General features: G+C 33.1%; 1 protein-coding gene across 3 annotated transcripts; it reads right to left on the minus strand.

Moving 5' to 3' along the window:
• Nucleotides 1-330: 330 nt before the first annotated feature.
• LOC145582100 (anaphase-promoting complex subunit 7-like) lies at nucleotides 331-20,934 on the minus strand. Of its 3 annotated transcripts, none has more exons than XM_081639125.1 (18): nucleotides 20,760-20,932; nucleotides 20,559-20,627; nucleotides 20,419-20,469; nucleotides 18,168-18,305; nucleotides 17,958-18,020; nucleotides 16,967-17,082; nucleotides 10,165-10,249; nucleotides 9,532-9,591; nucleotides 6,806-6,854; nucleotides 5,920-5,993; nucleotides 3,344-3,394; nucleotides 3,067-3,267; nucleotides 2,907-2,951; nucleotides 2,673-2,766; nucleotides 2,377-2,522; nucleotides 1,014-1,243; nucleotides 821-881; nucleotides 331-713 (listed from the first exon to the last, which is right to left on the minus strand). In XM_081639125.1, the coding sequence occupies exons 1-18, from the start codon at nucleotides 20,826-20,828 to the stop codon at nucleotides 627-629; spliced, it is 1,689 nt and encodes a 562-aa protein (XP_081495251.1). In that variant the 5' UTR covers nucleotides 20,829-20,932; the 3' UTR covers nucleotides 331-626. The 3 variants fall into 3 exon arrangements, with proteins under 3 accessions (XP_081495251.1, XP_081495252.1, XP_081495253.1); XM_081639126.1 differs by having other exon boundaries at nucleotides 6,806-6,851; nucleotides 20,760-20,931; XM_081639127.1 differs by lacking the exon at nucleotides 3,344-3,394 and having other exon boundaries at nucleotides 20,760-20,934.
• Nucleotides 20,935-21,452: the final 518 nt, after the last annotated feature.

Raw genomic sequence — 21,452 nt, forward strand, 5'->3', positions numbered from 1 at the left:
TTACTGTCATGACAAAGTTTCTGCTGTAGGGCATTCATACTAGTTACTATAGATAATGCAAGGTATTAATATAACTTGTGCAACTTCTCATTAAGAGTTAAATTAGACTAGTTGCCTGCTCAAGTCTTCAAGATACATTTTTGTTGTTGATTTTTTTTGTTTGGGTCTTATCATTAATTGAGCGGTTGTGGGAAGCAATATTTTTAAGAGTATTTTTCTGGTAATTTTTTTTAAATTTTTTTTTATTTTTTTATTTTTTTGACGGGAAAAGTAGGAATTTTATTAAGCACTAACAGAGTTGCATTAGTAACATCATTAAGAACTTCCTAATACCAAACTCACATCTCCTCATAATTCTTGCTGATTTGAGCCAATTTATGTGCAACTCAATTCCCCTTTCTGCCTATAAAACATTACAAAAATATAGCGCTACATTGGACATTCACATAAATGTCTAATTAATCAAAATAATTGGGTACTAAAATTTACTTACAGATCTACCTACTCAATTCCTAGATTTAAAAAATATATAGAAGTTACAACAGACATTTATGGTACTCGTTCACTCAAGAAAGTGAAGGACCAACCTTCTTCACTTAACAAAAATCTTCATAAGCTTACAAATCTCACAAAAGCTCAGTTTCTTCCTGGTCCCCTTCAACATCATCGACCTCATTGTCTTCATCTTCCTCGGGTGCATCTGGATCAACTCCCTACGATATTATAGGATCACCATGTTAAATTTTAGTTAATCTACCAACAAGATTGAGAAAATGATGAAGCATGGAAAACTCCAAAACGAATTGAATGATTGGCAAACCTTCATCAGCTTCTCCAAACGGTCCAACCCTTTTTTTGCAGCTTCGCTTTGGGAGTTTATTCTGATATTTGTAATGAGTTAAATTAAGAACCATATAAGTCGCTAACTAATTGTCAAAGAATAAATGATTTCACAATACCATTTGTACGTTCAGAATACAAAGAATTAAAAAAAAGTTGGCCAACATTTTTACCTCAAAGCAGCTTGATAATGAGACAGTGCCTCTTGCAACATGTTTGTGGCAGCAAATACTTGTGCAAGCTTCACATGGAGAGAGTCATCCGCCCAATCTTTAAGGTACCGTTCAAGAAGAGACACAGCCTCACCATTTCGGCCCTCAACGACATGAAGTTCAGCGAGTGCTAACGCAGCCCCAAGATAACCAGGTTCCAATCTTAGAGCAGACTCAAAAAACTTTTTTGCCTAGAAAGTATAGCAATGCAAAAGTTAAAGCACAACAAAACAGGATATAGACATTACGTGTAGCCATTAATTTCCTCAAAAGCACTTATGTAGCCTACTTAGCCTTGATATGATTTACAGTGAAATCAGTAGAAACCGTAACTGTGTTTATGTGAATAAAACAAAGTGAAAAGTAAACATTAAATGATAGCTTCATCCTAATAACTAGTCACCAAAGAGAAACTAAAAAGCTAGGTTAAAGGAACTCTAAAGACTAAGTCAGGTCAATTTATCAATTACAATAAGCCAAAAATGTTCGATTCAAAGATGAATCCTGGGACCCTTTTGTACACAAAAAAAAATGTAGTTTAATAGAGGGGAATAACAAAACTCCATAATCAACTATCAACAGCATTTCAAGGATAGAGGAATGAATATGGAAGGTAGTTAATAATATTAATATGGAAGTTTGGATATGGATACAGGAATAAAATATGTAAGTTTGAGAAAGATTTAATTGCATATGGAAGGCGGAAGGAATATTAATAATACCTCCTCCGTTTTTCTAATATTGCAACACTTGACTGTTAAGGAAATTTCACAAATATTGCACCATATTCATTTAAGGAAAAGAAATATTTATGTTCACACCGCAAATACCTGATATATCCTAAGTTTCAACACTAGACTTTCTGGTTCATGTGTACAATGCATGGGCAATTATGTACTTCTACCTTTCTCTCTCATCCTTTGTTCCACTACCAAAACATTTGTGTCCATCCCTTTTGGTGCAATAATAAAAGAACGAAGGAAGTATAGTAAATAATAATCCATTTCAGGAAGTATAGCAATTATAAAAAAGTGGTCATTTATAGGAAGTGTTGCAATTACAGAAAAGGAGAGAGTATTTATTTTCCTAATACAAAAGAAATAATTGCAGTCAAATGGGATCATGTTTGATTCAATTAAATGTTTACTTTATTGTAATCTAATTTTTATATTTTTTTCACCAAAACGCCAAAGATATTAGTAGTTTAAATCGTGCATTGTCAAGCATAAAACTCTTAGTCGAAAAAGAATATATGAGAGCAAATTCAGAGTGATCAATGCATAATGATCAAAGTCAAAATCAATAGAAGAAACAATAATCACACCTTCTCCCTCCCACTGGAACTTTTAGCGTGCACATCTCCAACTAATTTCAAGGCTTTTGCAGATTGAGGCATTGTCTTCATTGCCTCTCTTGCTATATACAAAGCCTCTTTAACCTTAGATATTGCCAAATAAGAATGCACCAACCCTAAAAAAAAAATCATTAATTAGTTACGAATAATCAGAAGACATTGTAACCACTCAAAATGTGTCATCCAAATTTAAGACTTCAGTAACAGCTTTTGGATTATTATTTTTTGTTTGTTTTTTATATTATTTTTTTGATATGTAAATAAACCTTGATACGACCGCAAATCAGGTTTTAGCTCCTGCGCATTTCTGAATGCAACAGCTGCTGCATCAGGTCGATTCAATGACAAAAGCAAGTTCCCCTGCATTAATACTTAGCCAAATATTACCAGCCAATACAATAGTAGAAAGGCAGTGCATAGATGCATTATGGGTGAGATGTTCAGAAAAACCAGAATCCAATCAGAATTTTTGAAGTATGTCATGTGATTTTGGGGCATACCTTCATGATATAGCCTGATACATGCCTTTCATCAATTTGAATACTCTGGTTGCCAAAACGAGGTACATAGTTAGAGAATGCATAAAATAACTCCAGTAGGTTCCATAAACCAGGAAAAAGGAAGAGCGACAACAATTATAAACCAGGAAATCAGATTAACCTTCTCTGCATAAGACAGTGCTCCCCTCTCATCTTTCCTTTCCCAGAACACTGACAAAGCAACAAACACTTCTGGCTTGGTAGCATCAATGTTCAACAAGTCATGCACTAACTTGTTTAGCTTTGGATATTCAGACTTCTTCTTAAGAAGCATTGCATACTCATCCATGTAAGTAACTACATAGGGATCCAGAGAACGAGCCTGTCATGATCATCAGAATATCAAAATGTGGATAAGATTATTTGTAACTTCACATCCATTACAGGTCCGCAACCACCTTTTCAAAATTCATTATGGCTTCGTCATTCTTCCCAACTATGGCTTCAACCTTCACCCAGAGTTCAAAAAAAAAAAAAAGTAAGTTAGATGCTGATACCAAGGCTATAATGGCAGCTTTTAGTTGTCAATCAAACTCAATTAAGATAGACTCAAAAAAATTGATCCTTTTTTTTTTTTTTTGGAGGTGATAAATGTCAATTGAACCAACATTGCAAATGGTATCATCAAATATTTATCATTAGCTAGATTTGTGAGGACAAATTTGTGCCACATGGCAAATGCTTCCCTCCCAAGGAAACAAAGGTTTTATTTTAGCATCTTCATTGATTTGCCCTCATAAAGCTAAAATTAAACAATTAGTAGACGAAATTCAAATAAGATGCTCCCAACCATCCACCCTTCCCCCAAAAAAAAAAAAAAAAAAAAAAAAAATTCATCATACAAGAACCTTGACAATTGACTCAGGCACTGCATCATAGGTAAGTCAGCAAACCTACTGTGTCATCATATTATTATGTGCCAGTCATAGGCTCATAGCATAAGGTACAATTTGACAGCATGAAAATCAATTAACTGATATTATAACAAGGAAAAAAAAACCAGCCTCAGCATTGTGAACACAGATAAGGGTACAGGTATGAGCTACACATCAGCAAAAGTCTTAAAATGTTGAAATATACAACTTGACGAAACAAAATTACATGAGATGCTATCCGACAAAAAGTGTCAAAAGGTGTTACCTTACAAAAAAAATTCTTAATCTAAATTCTCACATGTGCTATTCACTTTCTCCTCTCCATTTTACTTGCAACACTAATAGTTTCATGCTTGTCAATGCACAATTTAAACATTAATATCTTTTGTTGCATTTTGGTAAAAAAATATAAAAATTAGATTTTATAAAAGTACAAAATGAGACATATCCAACAAGATCCCATGCCTTATATTTTCTACTGTATAAATTACAATAAAAAAAAAATAAAAAAAATAAAAAAAAAAGGGGAGAGAATGTGAAAATTGCCAAAATCCTAATGTTGCAACTAAAATGGAGTAGAGGAAGTACATTACAAAGGTATGCACAAACATTTGAAGTGAAATTGTTTCAAGTTCTTGTTAAAATTATGTTATTCTTTTAGCATATACTTCCCTCATTCTTTTTTAGTTGATACATTTATTTTATCACATTTGCCAACACACATATTGAATGATTAATATCACTAGCTATAGATAATTAAAAGTTACAAAAGTTGATTTTATATTTGAAAAATACAATGACACGATTCTAACAAGATCTCACATGACTGTTTTATGATAACTATATGTCACAAAAGCTAGTCAAATTGGACTTTGTGATTAGTGTCAAAAGTAAAAATGTGTCAACTAAAAAAAAAAAAAAAAAATCAGAAAGTATTTGTTTTCTTTCCCTCATTTTGATTCCCTTGCTATTACTTTTCTACATATATAGGCATCAAAATATTTAGTGATAGGACGAAAATTGAACTGTGGGGTAAGAATTTCATTCCCATGTCCAAGTGTCAGGTATTCGAGAAGGGTGTCTTAAATAACATGAAGAGTTGGAGTAAAATAGGTTTTAGGGATTCAAGAAGTGGATTAAAATGAAACCTATCATTTTACATTCCATACTCTCCCTTATATTAAAAAAAGCTGGGGTAGGGGTTAAACATATTGTTCAAGATGCAGCAAAAAAATGTATTAACCACCATCAAATAACACAACCATGAATTTACTATAAGGGAACAAAAGAAGACTCACACAAGTATGACATCTACACAAATGTCGTGAAGAGGGAAAAGAAAGCAGATGACTGTAATTGCACATTAAGGATGCAATTACAGGTATTGTAGATAATAGAAAGGAATCATAATACAGTTCAAGTTTGGTTCATTTGTTAATGAGCCGTGCTTGAACTTATATCATTAGTTCAAATATTAAAATTAATTAACTCAAACTCCATGGTATCTGGCTCGTAAGCTTGTGATCTCATTAATTAAATAAAAAAGAAAAACATATTTTTTTTCTGATATAGATTCTTTAATTAGAAGAGAGAAAACTTTCACCATAAGTATTTATCAATTTATCTAATAATAAAAATACTCGTGTAAAATCTTTTGCTAGCTTTACCTTGATGTGTAGTTTCAATATATGAACTTTTTGTAATTTTTTTTATATCACAAATTATAAGATACTTGGGTTCAAATGTGTGCTATGAAAACTGCTGAAGACTCAGCAAAATGGAGGTAGTACATCACAAAGATGCATTGTTTTTTTAGCACCAATTACCCATAAGGTCATGACAAATAATATTATGAAGGCGAAAAAACAATTCTAGTTTTTATTTAATTATATATATTTTGAACAAGGTTCTTTAAGCTAAAATCAGAATCAGTCTGAATCGAACTCAAATTAATTTTCCCAAGCCAAGCTACAACATAATTTTTAAATTCGAAGAGAGATATGTAATCAAACCAAGCAAAACAATGTAGCCACAGCAAGAGATTGACATAAACTAAAATGTTAATTAATTAATGACCAGAATATGGTAGCTTTACCAACCTTTGCAACTTCAAGTAGTATATGCACATTATTTTGGAATCGTTGCAGAATATCTGAAAATATTTCCAAGCCACCTGCAGATCAACAAAGACTTTAAAACTTACTACAAAAACAAAAACTAAATAAAAAGAGAGTGGGGAAGGGGAGGGTTAAAAGGATAGGAACCACAACAAAATTCGGTAGAAGCAAGATCCAACAAACAAACTTTCAATTGCTTATTCAAGACTGTCTCATCAAGTGCTTTAAGGATAACAATAATTATTCTCATCATCTTATTAATTCAAACACAACCTTCTGTAAGAATGCCTTTTGAATAATACGATACTCAGTTGTGCAAGTCAGACACGAGTATTACTTTTGCCCTAAACGAAGTATTTGACTGGTTATTTTGTAAAAATATCCTTCATCAAATATCTAAGTGTCCATACCATATCAACTGTCAAAGATTTGTGAAATGAAGAGTCCTAGTAACATAGCTGCCCCTTAATATAATGTGCATCTTAATTGTTTTTATAGTTTTTTTTATAAAGAGACAACAGTTGAAAACAGGTTTCAAACTAACAATATAAAGTAGGTTGGAATTAGGAAAATATGAAATAGATAGTGATGTATACCATCCTACAAAATAAAAATATCCATTATTGAACTCCTAATTATATTTATACTGTTATCCCACCTTACTAAAAAACTTACTTTGTGTCACTTAATTATTGTACTTATTACTTATAATTGAAATTGTACTTACAATTCAAATTAATAGCGCAATTTGGATAAATGATAACTTTTAAAAGACATCTAATAACAATTGTAAGCACGAAAAAAAGTTAAAGAAGGCATCATTTGTGGAATAGAAGAAAGAGTTTAATGTCAATCCTAAGAATCATACCTTTATAATCATTTGAAGCAATGCAACACTGGGCCTCAACATAACGCTGCTTAAAGTTGACAAATAAGGAGTTAAGATTTTAGATAAATTGAAGGAAACAATATGTAATGTAACTAGCTACATTGACATTACTAACACATAAAGTGACAATTTTTGCTTGCTCCCAAAAAATATAAAATAATGTTACATTAAGTCATCATTACTAACAATTAGACATCAAGTTGTTTTTTTTACCTATACAGTCAACTGAAGTCTTAAAGATAATCGCAAATAGCCTCAATGCAGTATATTTAATTACTTGTGAGGTACTCCTACATCAAAAACTACAAATAGGAACAAAATGTCATACTAAAAATAAAGTCGTTGGCCCTCTCCCCCCCCCCCCCCCTCCCTCCCTCGCTCTCACCCTCACTCTCTCCCTCCCACTCCATCCCCCCCCCCTCCTCTCTCTCTCTCTCTCTCTCTCTCTCTCTCTCTCTCATACACACACACATATACTCTTTATATCGCAACAACAGTTACATATACTCTTTATAGCCCAACAACCGCCTTACCAAAGTTTCTAGTATACAAGGGAATGCATGTAAGAATCCTTAATTAATTAACCAAGCACAAGTTCTGCTTTCGTCAAATGCGGTTGTAAAGGATAAATTCATTAAGTTACCCAAATGTCAACATTGGTTATGTCTCATCATCAGTGGCATCATCTTCCATCTTCAACTGATAAGCAGGCATGGAGAAGATACCTTTAGTTTAGGAAGAATATCATATATTGTTTTTTAAAATTTTGACTGAAACAAGCAAGGCTGAACATAACAAGGGTGGGAGAAACTATTCTAATACTGTCTGCCAATCAAAAAACAATTCTTGAAAATGAGTGAAGCGCTAGAATTGAACTCATGAGCACCACTTGACACAAGATACAAACTAGCACGTGACAACCAGCACCACATTCAAGCCAACACAAGATGTACAAACAAAAATAGGTTCTCAAGCATAGGAACATCCATTTTGAAAAAGTCTACTTAGTGCAGCAAAACATTTGTTTTCAGTCCAAGGTTTCATGTCCTTTTGTCGTGACACAATTCCCTATGTATAAGACCCCTTTATATCTATAGATATCACTCCATAAATGCCCAACAAATCTCTCAATTTTTTTTCATCTTTTTCCATACCTAATGCTATACAAAACAAATACAAACTCAAGCTCTGTTTAAATTATTGTATATGTAATGTTGAATTCCCTTTTCATTTTTTCTTCCCTTTACTTAGTTCTATAAAACAATTTAATTACTTCATCTATTTTTTTTAGTTGCATCACTTTCCTAAAAAGGAAATTTTAAATTAGTTGCATCACTTTCTTTTTAACTAATAAATTCTCTCTATCCCTCTCCTACCACATGGGCCCTTTTTTTTTCTCTACCACTCTCTACTCCAAAAATTGCCTAGAAGTCCATGAAAACAAAAGTGATACAACTAAAAGAACAGAGGAAGTATAAAGAATTAAAAGGTTATAAAATTGCGGTCAAACTGAACCTAAATCATTCTATCAATATTTTAAAGGTATGGCCTACTTAATACTTCCTTCGTTCCTCTAATATTTGCAATGAACCCACAAGTCCGTTGCAATATTGCAACATGGGGAGGGGACATAGATTTTACAAAGAGGAGAGAGATAGAGAGGAATAATAATAGGGACTCATGTGATGAAGAGAGAGAACGAGAGAAAACATATGTAAATAGGGAAATGTTGCAATATTTGTAAAATTTCCTAAAATAGTAATAGTTGCAATATTAATGGAATGGAGGAAGTAACATATATGATCATTAAAATATTACCCTTACCAAAAAAAATTTACGGTGTTAACAAGATTATTTTATGGTTTAATTATACTATATTATTAAGTAGAACTAGTAAGGGTTGTATTTCAACAATTTTGACAACGGTGCATAATTATGCTCCTTATCATGGTTTATGTGATTATCTAAAATTCATTGATGACTCCTAGAATTGACCCTTTCAAGTCAATTCTCACCTTAATAATTATTTACTCCCTCTAATCCTAATAAGTTGGTGGGGATAAAAACAAGAGGAGATATTGCCCTTAAAATAAAAAGAAGTCTTTATCTTTCAACTAAAAGAAGCTAGCACATGTACACATGAACCACATAGACATCATAGACCAAAACTCAAAACATGCTTATAGGTTATAAGTTTTCCCTCGAACCATTACCCAATCACATGTAGAATACTCAAATTTAGCAAGTCCATAATAAATTTTTAAAAATATATATATATATATAAATTAAATTAAAAAGACAATGTCTAATTTGATGATCAATTTTTGGCATTTGTGTTGAAGATTTCACCCTCTCTATTAATTACTTTACTTTTTAAGACATTTTATTCATAAGACAATGAATTGGCAAGAGCTGAATGTTCATTAAAATAGCATGCAACCAAAAAATCTCTTGGACATTAAGACGGAACATAGCATCATAGGGACCAGAAACTCATGATCTAATTTTACAGGACACAGCCTGTCCTATCCAGAAAAATTAGGCAGCCTTAAACCATGCAGCAGTTTTTCTCCACCTAGTGCTTAGCATCTACATTGTTGACATGTAAAGCACCTACTAGGGCAATCTAGGATTGCTCAAAAGGTAAATTTGAGACACTTCTATACAACAAAAACAGAGAAAAGTAACATAGGTTTGTTGCCTACCTGCAGCCAGCGTCCAGATTCAAGATGATCAGAGAGAGCCCTCCCACTTCTACTTGGGGTCTGAAATGATAGCAATAGTAACGTAAGTAAAAAAAAAAAAAAAAAATTGGGGACCACCTTTTAGATCAATCTAGGAGATCAGTCAAAGACATAACACATGTACCTAGGTCATTCTACACATACATCAGTCAAAGTCCATTGTGAAGCAAATGATTAAATCTAAAACAAACTAGAACAAAAAAATTGTGACTATCAATACATATACAGGAAAGTCATATCACGTAAATTCTCATGTTGAGGTTACAAGCACAACATTTGGCAAGATAAAAAGAAAGATTGATATAAAAAGAAAAAGAGAAAGAGAGAGTGGACATCAGGAATGGTCAGTCCATAAGACATGACATGAAATAAAAGTACCAGGGTAAACAAATTTAGGGCAAATAAGCTGCATGTACAACAACCACTATGAAAACTGCAATTAATAAGTTCTTAAATAGTTTAAGCATACACATAGCTGCAAAATAAACAGTGAATTCATAATGATTTCACCATAACTTCTTACCAACAATAACATGCACCATTCTTTGTCCAAAAACAGATTTTACAATTAATAAATATGCTTGAAGTAATAACCTGAGGAAGCAAAGAAATAATCTCTTTAGCAGAAGATCCAAGCTCAGCCATAGCTGTTATGGCTTCAAGGGCATAAGGACAATGTCTGCAGAGTAAATAAAAAATAAATAAATAAAAAATAAATAAAAATAAAAATAAAAATAAAAAAAAAGTTACCACATAATACACTAAGAGTCAAACCAGTCAATAAAAAAGGGTTCAAAATGAAGAACAAACATATAAAAATCTGTTAATTTTCCAAAGTCTGTCTGCAGGTCGTGGAACTCCTTTTATGAATGTTAAATAGTATAATTATGGAACTCCTTTTAGATGTTTGTAGTATATATGCTCTGAACAATCTTCTAGTTATTCGCTTTCTATTATACACTATTACACTGTATAAGTCTAGGCACAAAACTCGGATTTGGGTGTCATGTTTGACATGGTGTCGGATCCTTCAACACCCCAGATTTTAGAAAATTTCATAGAAGTATCGGAGGATTCGACACCAGACACTCGATGTACAACTAGGTGTCAGATTAACATAGTCCCCTGATGTTTGTACCAGCCAATTGCTGTTCCCAGCTCTTGTAAGGGTTCATTTAGGCCATTGATATAAAATCCTTCATTTATGTGTTCAAAAAAAAAAAAAAAAAATTGTCTGCAGGTCATAATAGAAGATAAATTTGACATGTAATACTTTCATTTTGAATAATACCACACCAAATCTCAAAAAACAATGCCAGCTCAAAGATTATCTTACAAGTAAAAACTCCTTTGGTTTCTTACAGCCTTACAGGACCAGATTTTACTCACCCAATCCCAACAAGTTGCCGCTGTTGCCGGTGAGCGTGTCATGACCTTTATTATTGATATAATCCTTATACTGTACAACAGCTGATCTAATTAAATCTGTCTCTCATATAGACAAATTGCCTTCTCTTTTAAAGTTAGAAATTAAAAACCTTGAATTCCCCCTTATGTTATTTTGTTAATATTTCTATTGTTTTTTGGTAGATTTGGTTAAGGGCTTCTATTCCATTTGCTCTTAAGATTCAAGTTTGGTTAACAGTTTAGATTGTACAGTGATTTTGAGGTTGATATCTTAACCTAAAATGAGGTGTATAGGTCTGGATTTATTAAGGTGTGGTCTGATTTGGGTCTGAATATTCCGGTCTAGTCAAGTCTGATTTCATGTAACTAAATTTTGACCGGATTTTTACCCTAATATATTTAAATTAAAAATTATAAAAAAAATTATTTAAAAAAAAAAAAAAAAACGTAATCAAGTAGGATCTTATTAATTTCATTTCAATGTATAATGTGTAGTTTCCTGATATGTAATTTTCATAATTTTTGTTGCTATGCAATATAGATAATAACTAATAGGAAAATTTGTGAGAAAGGTCATTTTAAGTAGGCTTTGTTGTAGAGAACCTTTTATAAAAAAAAGTGGCACAAAAGGTCCTTTTATCGCACTTAGCTTGTGGCAAGGGTCCTTTGACCTTCCGGCCATTTACTTTTTTTTTTTCCGACCAAAAAACGTCAGGTGTCTTGCACGTGACCATTTAAAATTCTCTTTCCCCCTTTTCCCTTTGTTAAACCCTAATTTCTTCATCATTAACCTCAAATGTGAATCCTATTTTGTGAAAAAAAATCATCAAACTCCAATTCTAATCTTTCACATTAAAATTGAAGTTAATTGAAGACAAATCGAACAAGATCATAGGGGTAAAGGGGGAAAAAAGGATTTTAAGTGGTGCACGCGCGCCCTAAAAAAAAAAAATAAATAAATAAATAAAAAAAAAGGAAGTCAATTGCCGGAATCCGGTCAAAGGACCACAACTTAAATACGATAAAAACCACTTTTTTTTATAAAAAGACCTTTACAACAAAAAGGCCTACTTAAAAGGATCTGTCTCACAAATTTTCTTAACTAATATTTCCAGCAAGGTTTGGTGTGCATAATAATGGTGATCAGATATTAACAAGAATAAGTAATGAGTTTTTAAGAAAATTTGCAAGAACAAATTCTTAATCAGTTCATCTATATTTAATTATTTATACATAGATTGTTATAATGTTAGGTGATATTTTGAGAAAATAGAACAAGGAGATCATTTTAAATACCCAATAAAGAAAAAGAACTAGTTCAAAAAAAAAAAAAAAAAATTGTTAACCAAGTACACCAAATATAACAATGTAGTTAAACTTTAGTCTTTTGCTATGCCCTTGAGTAAAGAAGAAAAAGATACACTTTTATGAATTTGCGCTTTCATTAAATTCTAATTCAGCTACATATATAATAAAGTTTCATAAGTTCATCTATCTAGGACTTTTGCTCCAACCCTAAAGTTGACAGACATTTCATGACAAAAGCTTTGACATCTTTAAGTTCGACAACACTGAGGAGTCTCCACCAAGCTTGGCAAGTAGTTGCCTTACCATGGATGCAAGGTTACAGCCGTAAACCTTAATCTAGGATAGTAGTTAATAATCTCTTCCCTAAAAAAATTGTCTTATTGCCCCACTATTGACCCAAATGACAAAACATACTCCTTAAGTGAAAGGATATAAGCGTAAAAGCCATATTCAATTTTAAGGGCAAAGAGAAATCAATTGTCAACATCTAGTACCTTCATAACAAAATAGAAAACTATATATTATAAAAGAAAAATTGTCAAAAATAATACAAACTTTGAGAGGTCTGCCAGATACAAGTCAATCTTTTAATTATTTCTAAATAACACAAACTTTGAGGAGTATCCGCTATAAACAGGTTTAAACCGGTTGGTGACTTGATTAGTAGGTATATGGAACACGTGCTGTTATTCTATTAGTTTGACATTTTAATTTATTTTTTTTATTTTATTTAATATTTATTATATTGTATTCAGTTATTAATATAATTATTTTTCATAAATAAAAAACAGCCCCCTTCCCTACCAACATCGGCGAACCCCTGCCGCAACCCAGCCCCCTCCCCTGCGCCGGCGTACCAACCCCAGCCATGGAAAAAAAAAACTCGGTCACGGTCGCGTTGTCGCGGAAACGGCTTGTAATGGTTAAATAGAACGGATCACAGATTTCACAGTGTGATTTAAAAAAAAAAAAATCACATAAGTAGAATTTTAGCTTGTTTACTTGTTGCCTTATTATTTATACCATATTATGCTAAAGCTATGACAATTACACTTATTAAATTTTTTTTTTTAAACACTTATTTATTTGGTTTTGATTTCTTAAAAATAAAAGGGTAAAGATGACTACTTAATAAGTAAGTCAGTAACTTACCACAAAGGATAAGTAAAAGGGCTAAAAAAGTGATGGGACACAACTGTTACAATAAAAAAGATTTAAAAAAAAAAGAACCAGTAAAAGGGGGAAAAGGGGGACAGCTATAAAGCATCATGTGACTTTTTGACTTTCAGTTTTTTTTTTTTTTTTGTACTTCCTTTCTTCTTCAACCTCCCGTCAAAAAAAATTTATGACTTCTCCATAGCCATGGTGACACTGGTTCACAGGGATGAAGCTCCATCAGCATGCCCGAAACGATTACTTGCGAATGTAACAGTTACAGAACGGCGTTCTACCGTTACGTAACGGCCAACTCGGAGATTTGGGTGTGAATTTCAATTCGGAGTTATACAACGGCCTTTTTCGGATCGGCAACTCTGAAACCGGTTACAAAGCGGTGGTTATACAGCAGAACGGCCGAGTTTTTTTCCATGACCCCGACATCCCTACCCCTCCCTCCCCCTTCCCCGACTCCTACCCACAACGTATTAATCAACCGAGTCACCGCCGCACGACGATGATGATTTCTTCGGCGACGATGATGATTTTTCCCCTTGAAATCACGATAATCAATCGCCAATACTCTGGCTAGTGAAAATTCTAACTCCGACAACACATCAATCACCATCAATTTGGGTTTTAACGGCATCATTAATTTCATGGAAGGGGGATTTCGTTGGCCTGGTGGTTCGAGGGGAGGGGAATGTGGTTTCGGTGATGGTGGTTCGAGGGAAGGGAGGGCAATGGCGACAGAAGGTAATGATGGTCGGGGAATGGTAGCCGCCAGGTGGTTTAGGAAGGGAGATCTTGGTGGTGGAAGAGGAAGGGGTTGGTTGTGAGGGAGGGAGGGAGGGGTGGTTTTTTTTTGTATAATTATTTTAATAATTTAATTGTTAATTAATTATAATCAATTTTTTTTAGTAAAACTATAATAGAAGCTTTAATTAGGTGTTAATTAAATTCTTAAATGAATTTATCTAAGAAATAAAAAAAAAATGTTAACCAGTTATTTAGGTTTTAGGTGAAATGTCTCGTTTAAAGTGGATACTCTCCAAAGTTTGCATTATTCAAAATAATTAAAAGATTGACTTGTTTTTGGCGGACCGCTTAAAGTTTGTATTATTTTTGACAATTTTTCCTATTATAAAACCCCCTTGTTCCTCCACTATTGACCAAAGGACATGGAATGCTCCTTAAATGATGAGAAAAAGGAGTAAAAGCCATAATCATTTCTAAGATCTACTTGTAGTAACACAAAAAAAGCTAAAAAGAGAAATTAAATCTACAACACTTCATACCTTCACAAAAACTATATTATAACAAAAATTCCTTAAGGAAATTCCTCAAAATAATAAAATATTTGCTAGTGGGGAAGAAATAAATTGTATATATACTAATTCACAACTAGTGAAGGATGATAGAAAAACTTGTTCCAAGAGAACAAGAGTTTATAATTAGCAAACATTCAAACAAGCAACATTAGTGGATATTTAAATGATCATAGTAGCTCCTTAAGCTTGGAGATGTCAACACCAACTCCAAGTGTTCCAAGTTAATCATTACAAAATAAATAAGGAAAAATTGTTAGGAATAATACGACCTTTGGCCGATCTTCCATAAATAAAAACGACATTTTGTTTAGTCCCCAATAAAAACCTTTGATACCGCTCCACTATAAATAGGATAAAAAAAACCGGTAACCGGTCTCATAGGTTAAAGAATGACACGTGTCACATTACAATTGGTTAGAAATTTTGAATTTTAATTTTAACATATTTCTTTAAAAAAAATGATATTAATTTATAAAAAAACACTTACAAAAAACCTCCCCCCCCCCTCCCCGTTTAGCACCCCCACAACATTTCTCTTGCCACCCCACAGTCCCCCTTCCCCGTTTAGCCTCCATTTCAACATGGTAGCACCACCAGCCCCCCATTCAGCCACCTGGTAGCGCTACCAGCCCATCGTTTAGCCCCCTCGCAGCGCCCTTAGCCCCTCCAACCCTCCCTTTCCGCGCTAGGCTGCCATCCCTTCGCCAGTTCGCGAAGCCCTCCCCCTCTCCGACCCTCGACCCTCACCAGACCACGCAACCCTCCCCACTCCGACCCTCAACCACATCCCTGACCCTCAATAATCCTAACCCCATCCTGTCAGGAATTTCAATTATGGTGCTGGTGGGGAAGGGTTTTCAGCTAGTGGTGTCCTAGGATGGGAGTTTCGGGCTGGTGGGGACAGGGTGTGGCGGCCAACTAATGGGTTCTGGTGAAAGGTATCCGTTCTGATGGTAGGTAGGGTGGGGAAGCTGTTGACGGAGTGGGCTTTTGGGGTTTTTTTTAAAAATTAAAAATCTATTTTATTAATAAGAAAATTGTTTAAAAAAAAAAACAACCTACCAATTACAAAGTGCACGTGTCACACTTAACTTATTAAACAAGTTGCCAACCGGTTACGTCCTATTTATGAAAGATCAATGCCAAAAGTCGTTTTATTAGAGAATAATCAAAAGGTCGCTTTATTTTTGGAAAACCGGCCAAATGTTGTATTGTTCCAGACAATTTTTCCAATAAATAATTAAGCATTGTGCTACAAATGACCAGCTCGAGGAACAAAAAAAAATAATAATCATTATAATAAAAAAAGTATAACCTAACTAGAGAAATAACGTCCTCGGTAAAAGTTTCTGACACTTTGGAATTGCGGAAAATTGTTGAAGAATTACATAAAATGATGATTTTTTCATTCAACAAATCACTCATCACATATCATCCAAGCCTAATGTTTATAGAGATATAGGATACAATTAGCTATCAATATGCCCCAAAACCTTACAAATAGCTATGTACAAATGAGTCTTATAAGGTAGTTTAACACTCCATCCACTATCTTTTATTTCATACAAGAGGAGGAAAAATGGAGTAGTTACCCTAATAAAAGTGAAGTCGTATGAAATTAAGAATAATTATGAAGAAACCCTACAAAAACAAAAGTGAAGTCGTATGAAATTAGGAAGAAAAGAAATGAAGAAACTCTAAATTTACACCATTCGAATGTGTTTCAATTAACACCTGCCCAATTTCAATTCTTGTGGGTTAAAATGTATCACTAATGAATTTTATAACTATGATAATTAACCCGACGAATAGAGAGTGTACCTTGTACTCCATACAATATATTGGATTTTATAAAAGAGAAAAAGGCAAGGTATTTAACATGACAAATGTGATGTTGTATGAAAATATAAGCAACACTAAATTTGTACTTTTTTTTCCAATGACCACTAGGAATTTTAAACTCTAATAAATTAAAGTATATCTCCAATATTTTTTACAACTATAATCATTTCAGAACAATAAAAACCAATGCTATCTTTACAAGAAGCAACACACATATATAGTCAGTTGGTCAAAGGAGTAGAATTACTTGCCACAATCACTAAAGCCATATCCTTATGACACCTACATAGTCGGTTGGTCAAGGGAGTAGAATTACTTGCCACAATAACCAAAGCCATATCCTTAAAACATACCTTATGCACTCTTTGTAACAATTTACAGCTGCACGAGTGTGTCTAGTATTTCGATAAAGCTTTCCCATCAATAAATGCATGGGCAAGTTTCTTGCCTTGTTGGGAATTCCCTCCATCTGTCAAAGAAGAAAAGGAAAATATTCTACATTTGATCATGGGCCTAAATCCATAAAAGTGAGTAATAGGTACTTTCGCAGACCCAAAGTATATGTCACACTTTCATCATGTCGTAGAGTATTTCTTAAGAGTTAAGAGTGAAATTTATTCAATTTTGTATCAGTATAATGGGAAGTGAAAACTAATGGGAAGAGTATCCATGTATATTCATCAAAGGGTGCAATAAATTGGTACAAACACTTTGGATAGAGAAATATAATTTATCCACAACCACAAGCTGCTTGAAGCACTAATTCAAGGATGTGGCATAAGAGGAAAAGTGAAAAGCCATTTAGATAGTTATCTTGTTCAAAAAAGGTTGACAATTACGAGATAGATACCATTTCCATCCCATCACGAACAGCTTATTACAATGTTGTAGTTTACATTAAAAAAAGAGGAGAGTGCTACAAACATATTCTTTTAAATGAAAACTGCACTTCAATAGTAATAATATAGAGTGTTGACCTTCAATTCTAGTCATCTTCTTGGTTTACCATCCCATTTTTCAAAATGAACTCTGGCAGAACCTTAAGGTCTACCCAGATTAAACTCGAATTCAGGCTTAAGCAAACTTTTCTCGCTGAATTAGAAAACAATAACTTAAATAATATAAGTTTAGCAATATAATCTTCTGCTTTGGTAGCTGGGCTTGAATGGATTTTCAATCAATTGAATAGAATATGTTATCTCCATTAATTCTGTCTTTTTCATATTAAACTAATTAAAAGAAAAAAGTCTCCCTTTCTATTCCATCATTTAAGGCATTGTCAGCAACTCAAAATTATGCTACTTAAGAAAAATATATATATTATATACAAGCATAGAGCAAGACCTCCAGGAGTGCAACTTTATTCTCATTCAATGCAGCGTGACAAGATGCTATTTTGAACTTGACCTGTCACAAGAGAAAAAAAAAAAAAAAAAAAAAAAAAAAAGGAATTAGGAAGAAAAGAAGATGCATACTATATTTTAAATATATTTTGTAAATTTGGAGTAGGCTAGAAAAGAAAAAAAATGGGGAAAAGAAAATAATAGTTTCTACCTCATTTTCATTAAATGTTGAAATATTAAGTAGACTTGGAGAAGAAGATCTGTTTGGTGCGGATAACGAACTTCTTAGAGTGTAGGCGTTTTGCTTGGGGGTGATCTTGTGATGTTGCAATGCTTGCTTATATGTATTCTGTCCCACAATAAAATCAATAAATTAACAACAATAAGAGGGCCTTATGCTGTAAACAAAGTATGATCAACATATTTACATTCATGAGCACATAATATACTAGAGAAAGCAACAATATAAACCATTTCTTTTTCTTTTTTTTATCTCAATGTAATTTTTCTTTGTCACAGAAAAATTAAACAGCATAGATTAAACAAAAGGCCATTAAAGTTAGTATGAGATGAGCACAATATAATTGATGTTGGAAGGCTAGCGCAAAGTGGTTAGTAGTCAGGACAATAGAATTAAAACTAAGAGTGAATCAGCTTCTATGTCCAGAAAAGTGGTTAGTAATGGAGTTTTCAGAATAGAACAACTAATTCTTGATGCTGGAAGGCTTACCCAACAGGCCAACACCATAAATCTGCTTATGACTGAGCATTATTAAAACAACTTCAAAACCATATAAAGCATCATGAAGGGTCAATTTGTGGATAGAAATGATCCTTAGATATTTATTGGCAATAAGGCTGAAGTAATGGATCATAAACATAATTAGTCTTTTGCTTTTTGCTCAAATAAAGTAAAAGAACTCTTTTCATCAGAGGAAGGCCAACAATAAACCAATGCTGAGATATAATAATAAACTCATTTGTTTTTCATCAGTTGATCTACATCACAATTTTTCATAAGTCTTATAAATATAGAAGATAAGAAAAGGCCCCTTTTATATCTAACAGCAAGTTTTAAAACTTCTAAGTTACTATTGGGGATCAGGTAAGAGTACAAGTTTCTAGTTTTCCACCATAATATTCACACAGTAATGTAGCTTGTCCCCGTTACAACTACATTTTAAAAGCTTCATCTGTTAGCAGGTAAACATAGAGCTCATTGTAGAGCAAGACACCAAAACGGCTATAAATTGAATCAAATAGCATTAATGCAAGTTTTTGGTTCAAAATCTGTTAAATCTAACATTAATAAACCATGTTTAAACCGCTAACTCTCCTCATCCCCTTCTCCTTCCCCTAGAATTTTAATCATTGTATACCGAACATTTCTTGTTGCTCCTCACCCTTGCCACTGCACCACCGCAGCACCTCCGTCTCCGACGACTGTTGCCATCCTACCAACTTTCTTCAACCACAAGTCCATCGCATCTCTCTTTCTCTCTTGCTTTCTCTCTCTTGCCCTCACACATCCCTCATGAGCCATTGAGCCACCACTACAAACCCCACCCCCTTCTACCGACCTTCCAAACACCTAAGCGACATTGCCCACCTACAGCCAAACCCTAGACAATTGCAATTTTTTCCACCAGTTCTTCACACTTGAAAACTGCCTCAAATTCATAGATTCATCCATGATTCCCACCCTACAATTTCTCTCTCACAATCTTTCCTTTTATTTGGTGGTTGCTGCTCCTTCGCTCACCATTAATGTCTAAATCCTTTTAAGAAGACAACTGTAAAAGAGAATAATGGGGATGGAGGAGGAGAGAAAAAAAAGGATAGATGGGTTTATCTCTTATCAAACTGATAAAGTTAACCTTTGATACAAAAGGTTAGATTCAACTGAAATATTAACAAAATAAACTAACACTAATGTCACGCTTGATAAAGTAGAAGTTCAAGGCTACCATTGATAATCGGTAAAAAGTTTGGCAACCACTGATAAAAGTCAATAGTATATGGCTACTATTGAGGATTTCCCAAGAATCAACCATAAGCATTTACTTGCTGAAATCAGCAAATAACAATTAACAACAACAAAAACAATCAAGTATACACTATTAAGTAAACAATATCTTAAGTCTTTTACTCAGGCAGTTTCAAAAACACCAACAATTACATACTTTTAAGCATTGTAACCTTACACAATATGCGCTTTTAACCTTGGAAACAATAATTTTACAGGAAATTACACATATAGATACAGATACAGGTAAAAGGTTTAGACTTTGGTTTGACATAATTTATGCGTCATAGGTGCCCATTTTTGAATCAGGATTTCTCACTAATCAAATGTGATCTACACAGTATTATAGATAACAGCTAATAAGTTGAATTAAGTGAATAAGGACAACAACATAAAAATTAAAAAAAATTAAAAATTTTATGTTCCAATAACTTACAATTGCTCTTCGATATTCCCTTTCACGATAAAATGAGTCACCAAGAAAAAGCTAAAACAAAAAATGTAGGGTAATAATTAGTGCATCAAACATACTAAAAAATAAAGTACATAAATCCAAATTAAGAGTAAAATCAATACCAAATTCTCAGCCTTAACATTTGAATTAGTTTCAGTATTTCCAGATGGCGAAGAAACAAGGAATTGACCCTGAAAATTAAAACAACAAAATCAAAAACACAAAATCAGTAAATATTGGGATGAAATTACGAACAGTAACGCCTGATTATGAGTCAAATTACAGAAATAAATATTAATTAGAGAGAGAAAGAGAAGATATACAAGAAGTTGAGCAGAGTTGTAGAGGCCATGATCAAGAAGGCAGGCCATATGATCTTTTGGAGCATCCATGGGAGAGATGAGAGAGTGGCGAAATGGGGAAAAAGGAAAACTGAGGGAAACTCAACAGTCAACACTAAGGAGAGAGAGAGGGTTGTGGATTGAAATTTGAATTATGCTTGAGTACATTTTAACTTTTGTATTTACACTAATATTAATTAATGTACATCGAGTAATATACAGATAAGTTAAAGCAAGTCTATTAAGATTTTTGGTGATATCATTATCTTGTGTCTTAAGATTTATGTTTAAAACTTCCGTTTTTTTTCTTAAATCTCAAACAAGTTTCAAGTTGAGTCTTGAAATTTCAAAACTCAACTTAAACTTGAGTTTGGAACCCACCTCAATTTCATTTTTATTATCTTTCCTTTTTCACTTTTCTACATATAAAGAAAAAAAAATATGTTATATATTTGAGTCTTAGGATTAAAGTGATAAATTTAGACAGTCTTATGGAGTCTTAACAAGAAGTTAATGACATCATTTTCAATGGGACCACCGAAAATAATGTCACATCCAAATCTTAATACTTGGGGCTAAACTTATATCTAATTTTAAGGTAACTTTTTGCCTTTTTTTTTTAGTAACTTTAAATATAATGTAATTTTATATAAATAAATAACAAGAAAAATTTTA

Source organism: Chenopodium album, chromosome 15, assembly GCF_948465745.1.
Source record: "Chenopodium album chromosome 15, dcCheAlbu1.1, whole genome shotgun sequence".
NCBI lineage: Eukaryota > Viridiplantae > Streptophyta > Magnoliopsida > Caryophyllales > Amaranthaceae > Chenopodium > Chenopodium album.

Coding starts and splice junctions, on each gene's coding strand:
- LOC145582100 (XM_081639125.1), bottom strand. CDS start 20,828: ATGGATGCTCCAAAAGATCATATGGCCTGCCTTCTTGATCATGGCCTC. Junction 5,994..6,805: donor TGCTTCAAATGATTATAAAG/GTATGATTCTTA, acceptor GTTGATCTGCAG/GTGGCTTGGAAATATTTTCA. Junction 882..1,013: donor CATTATCAAGCTGCTTTGAG/GTAAAAATGTTG, acceptor TACAAATATCAG/AATAAACTCCCAAAGCGAAG.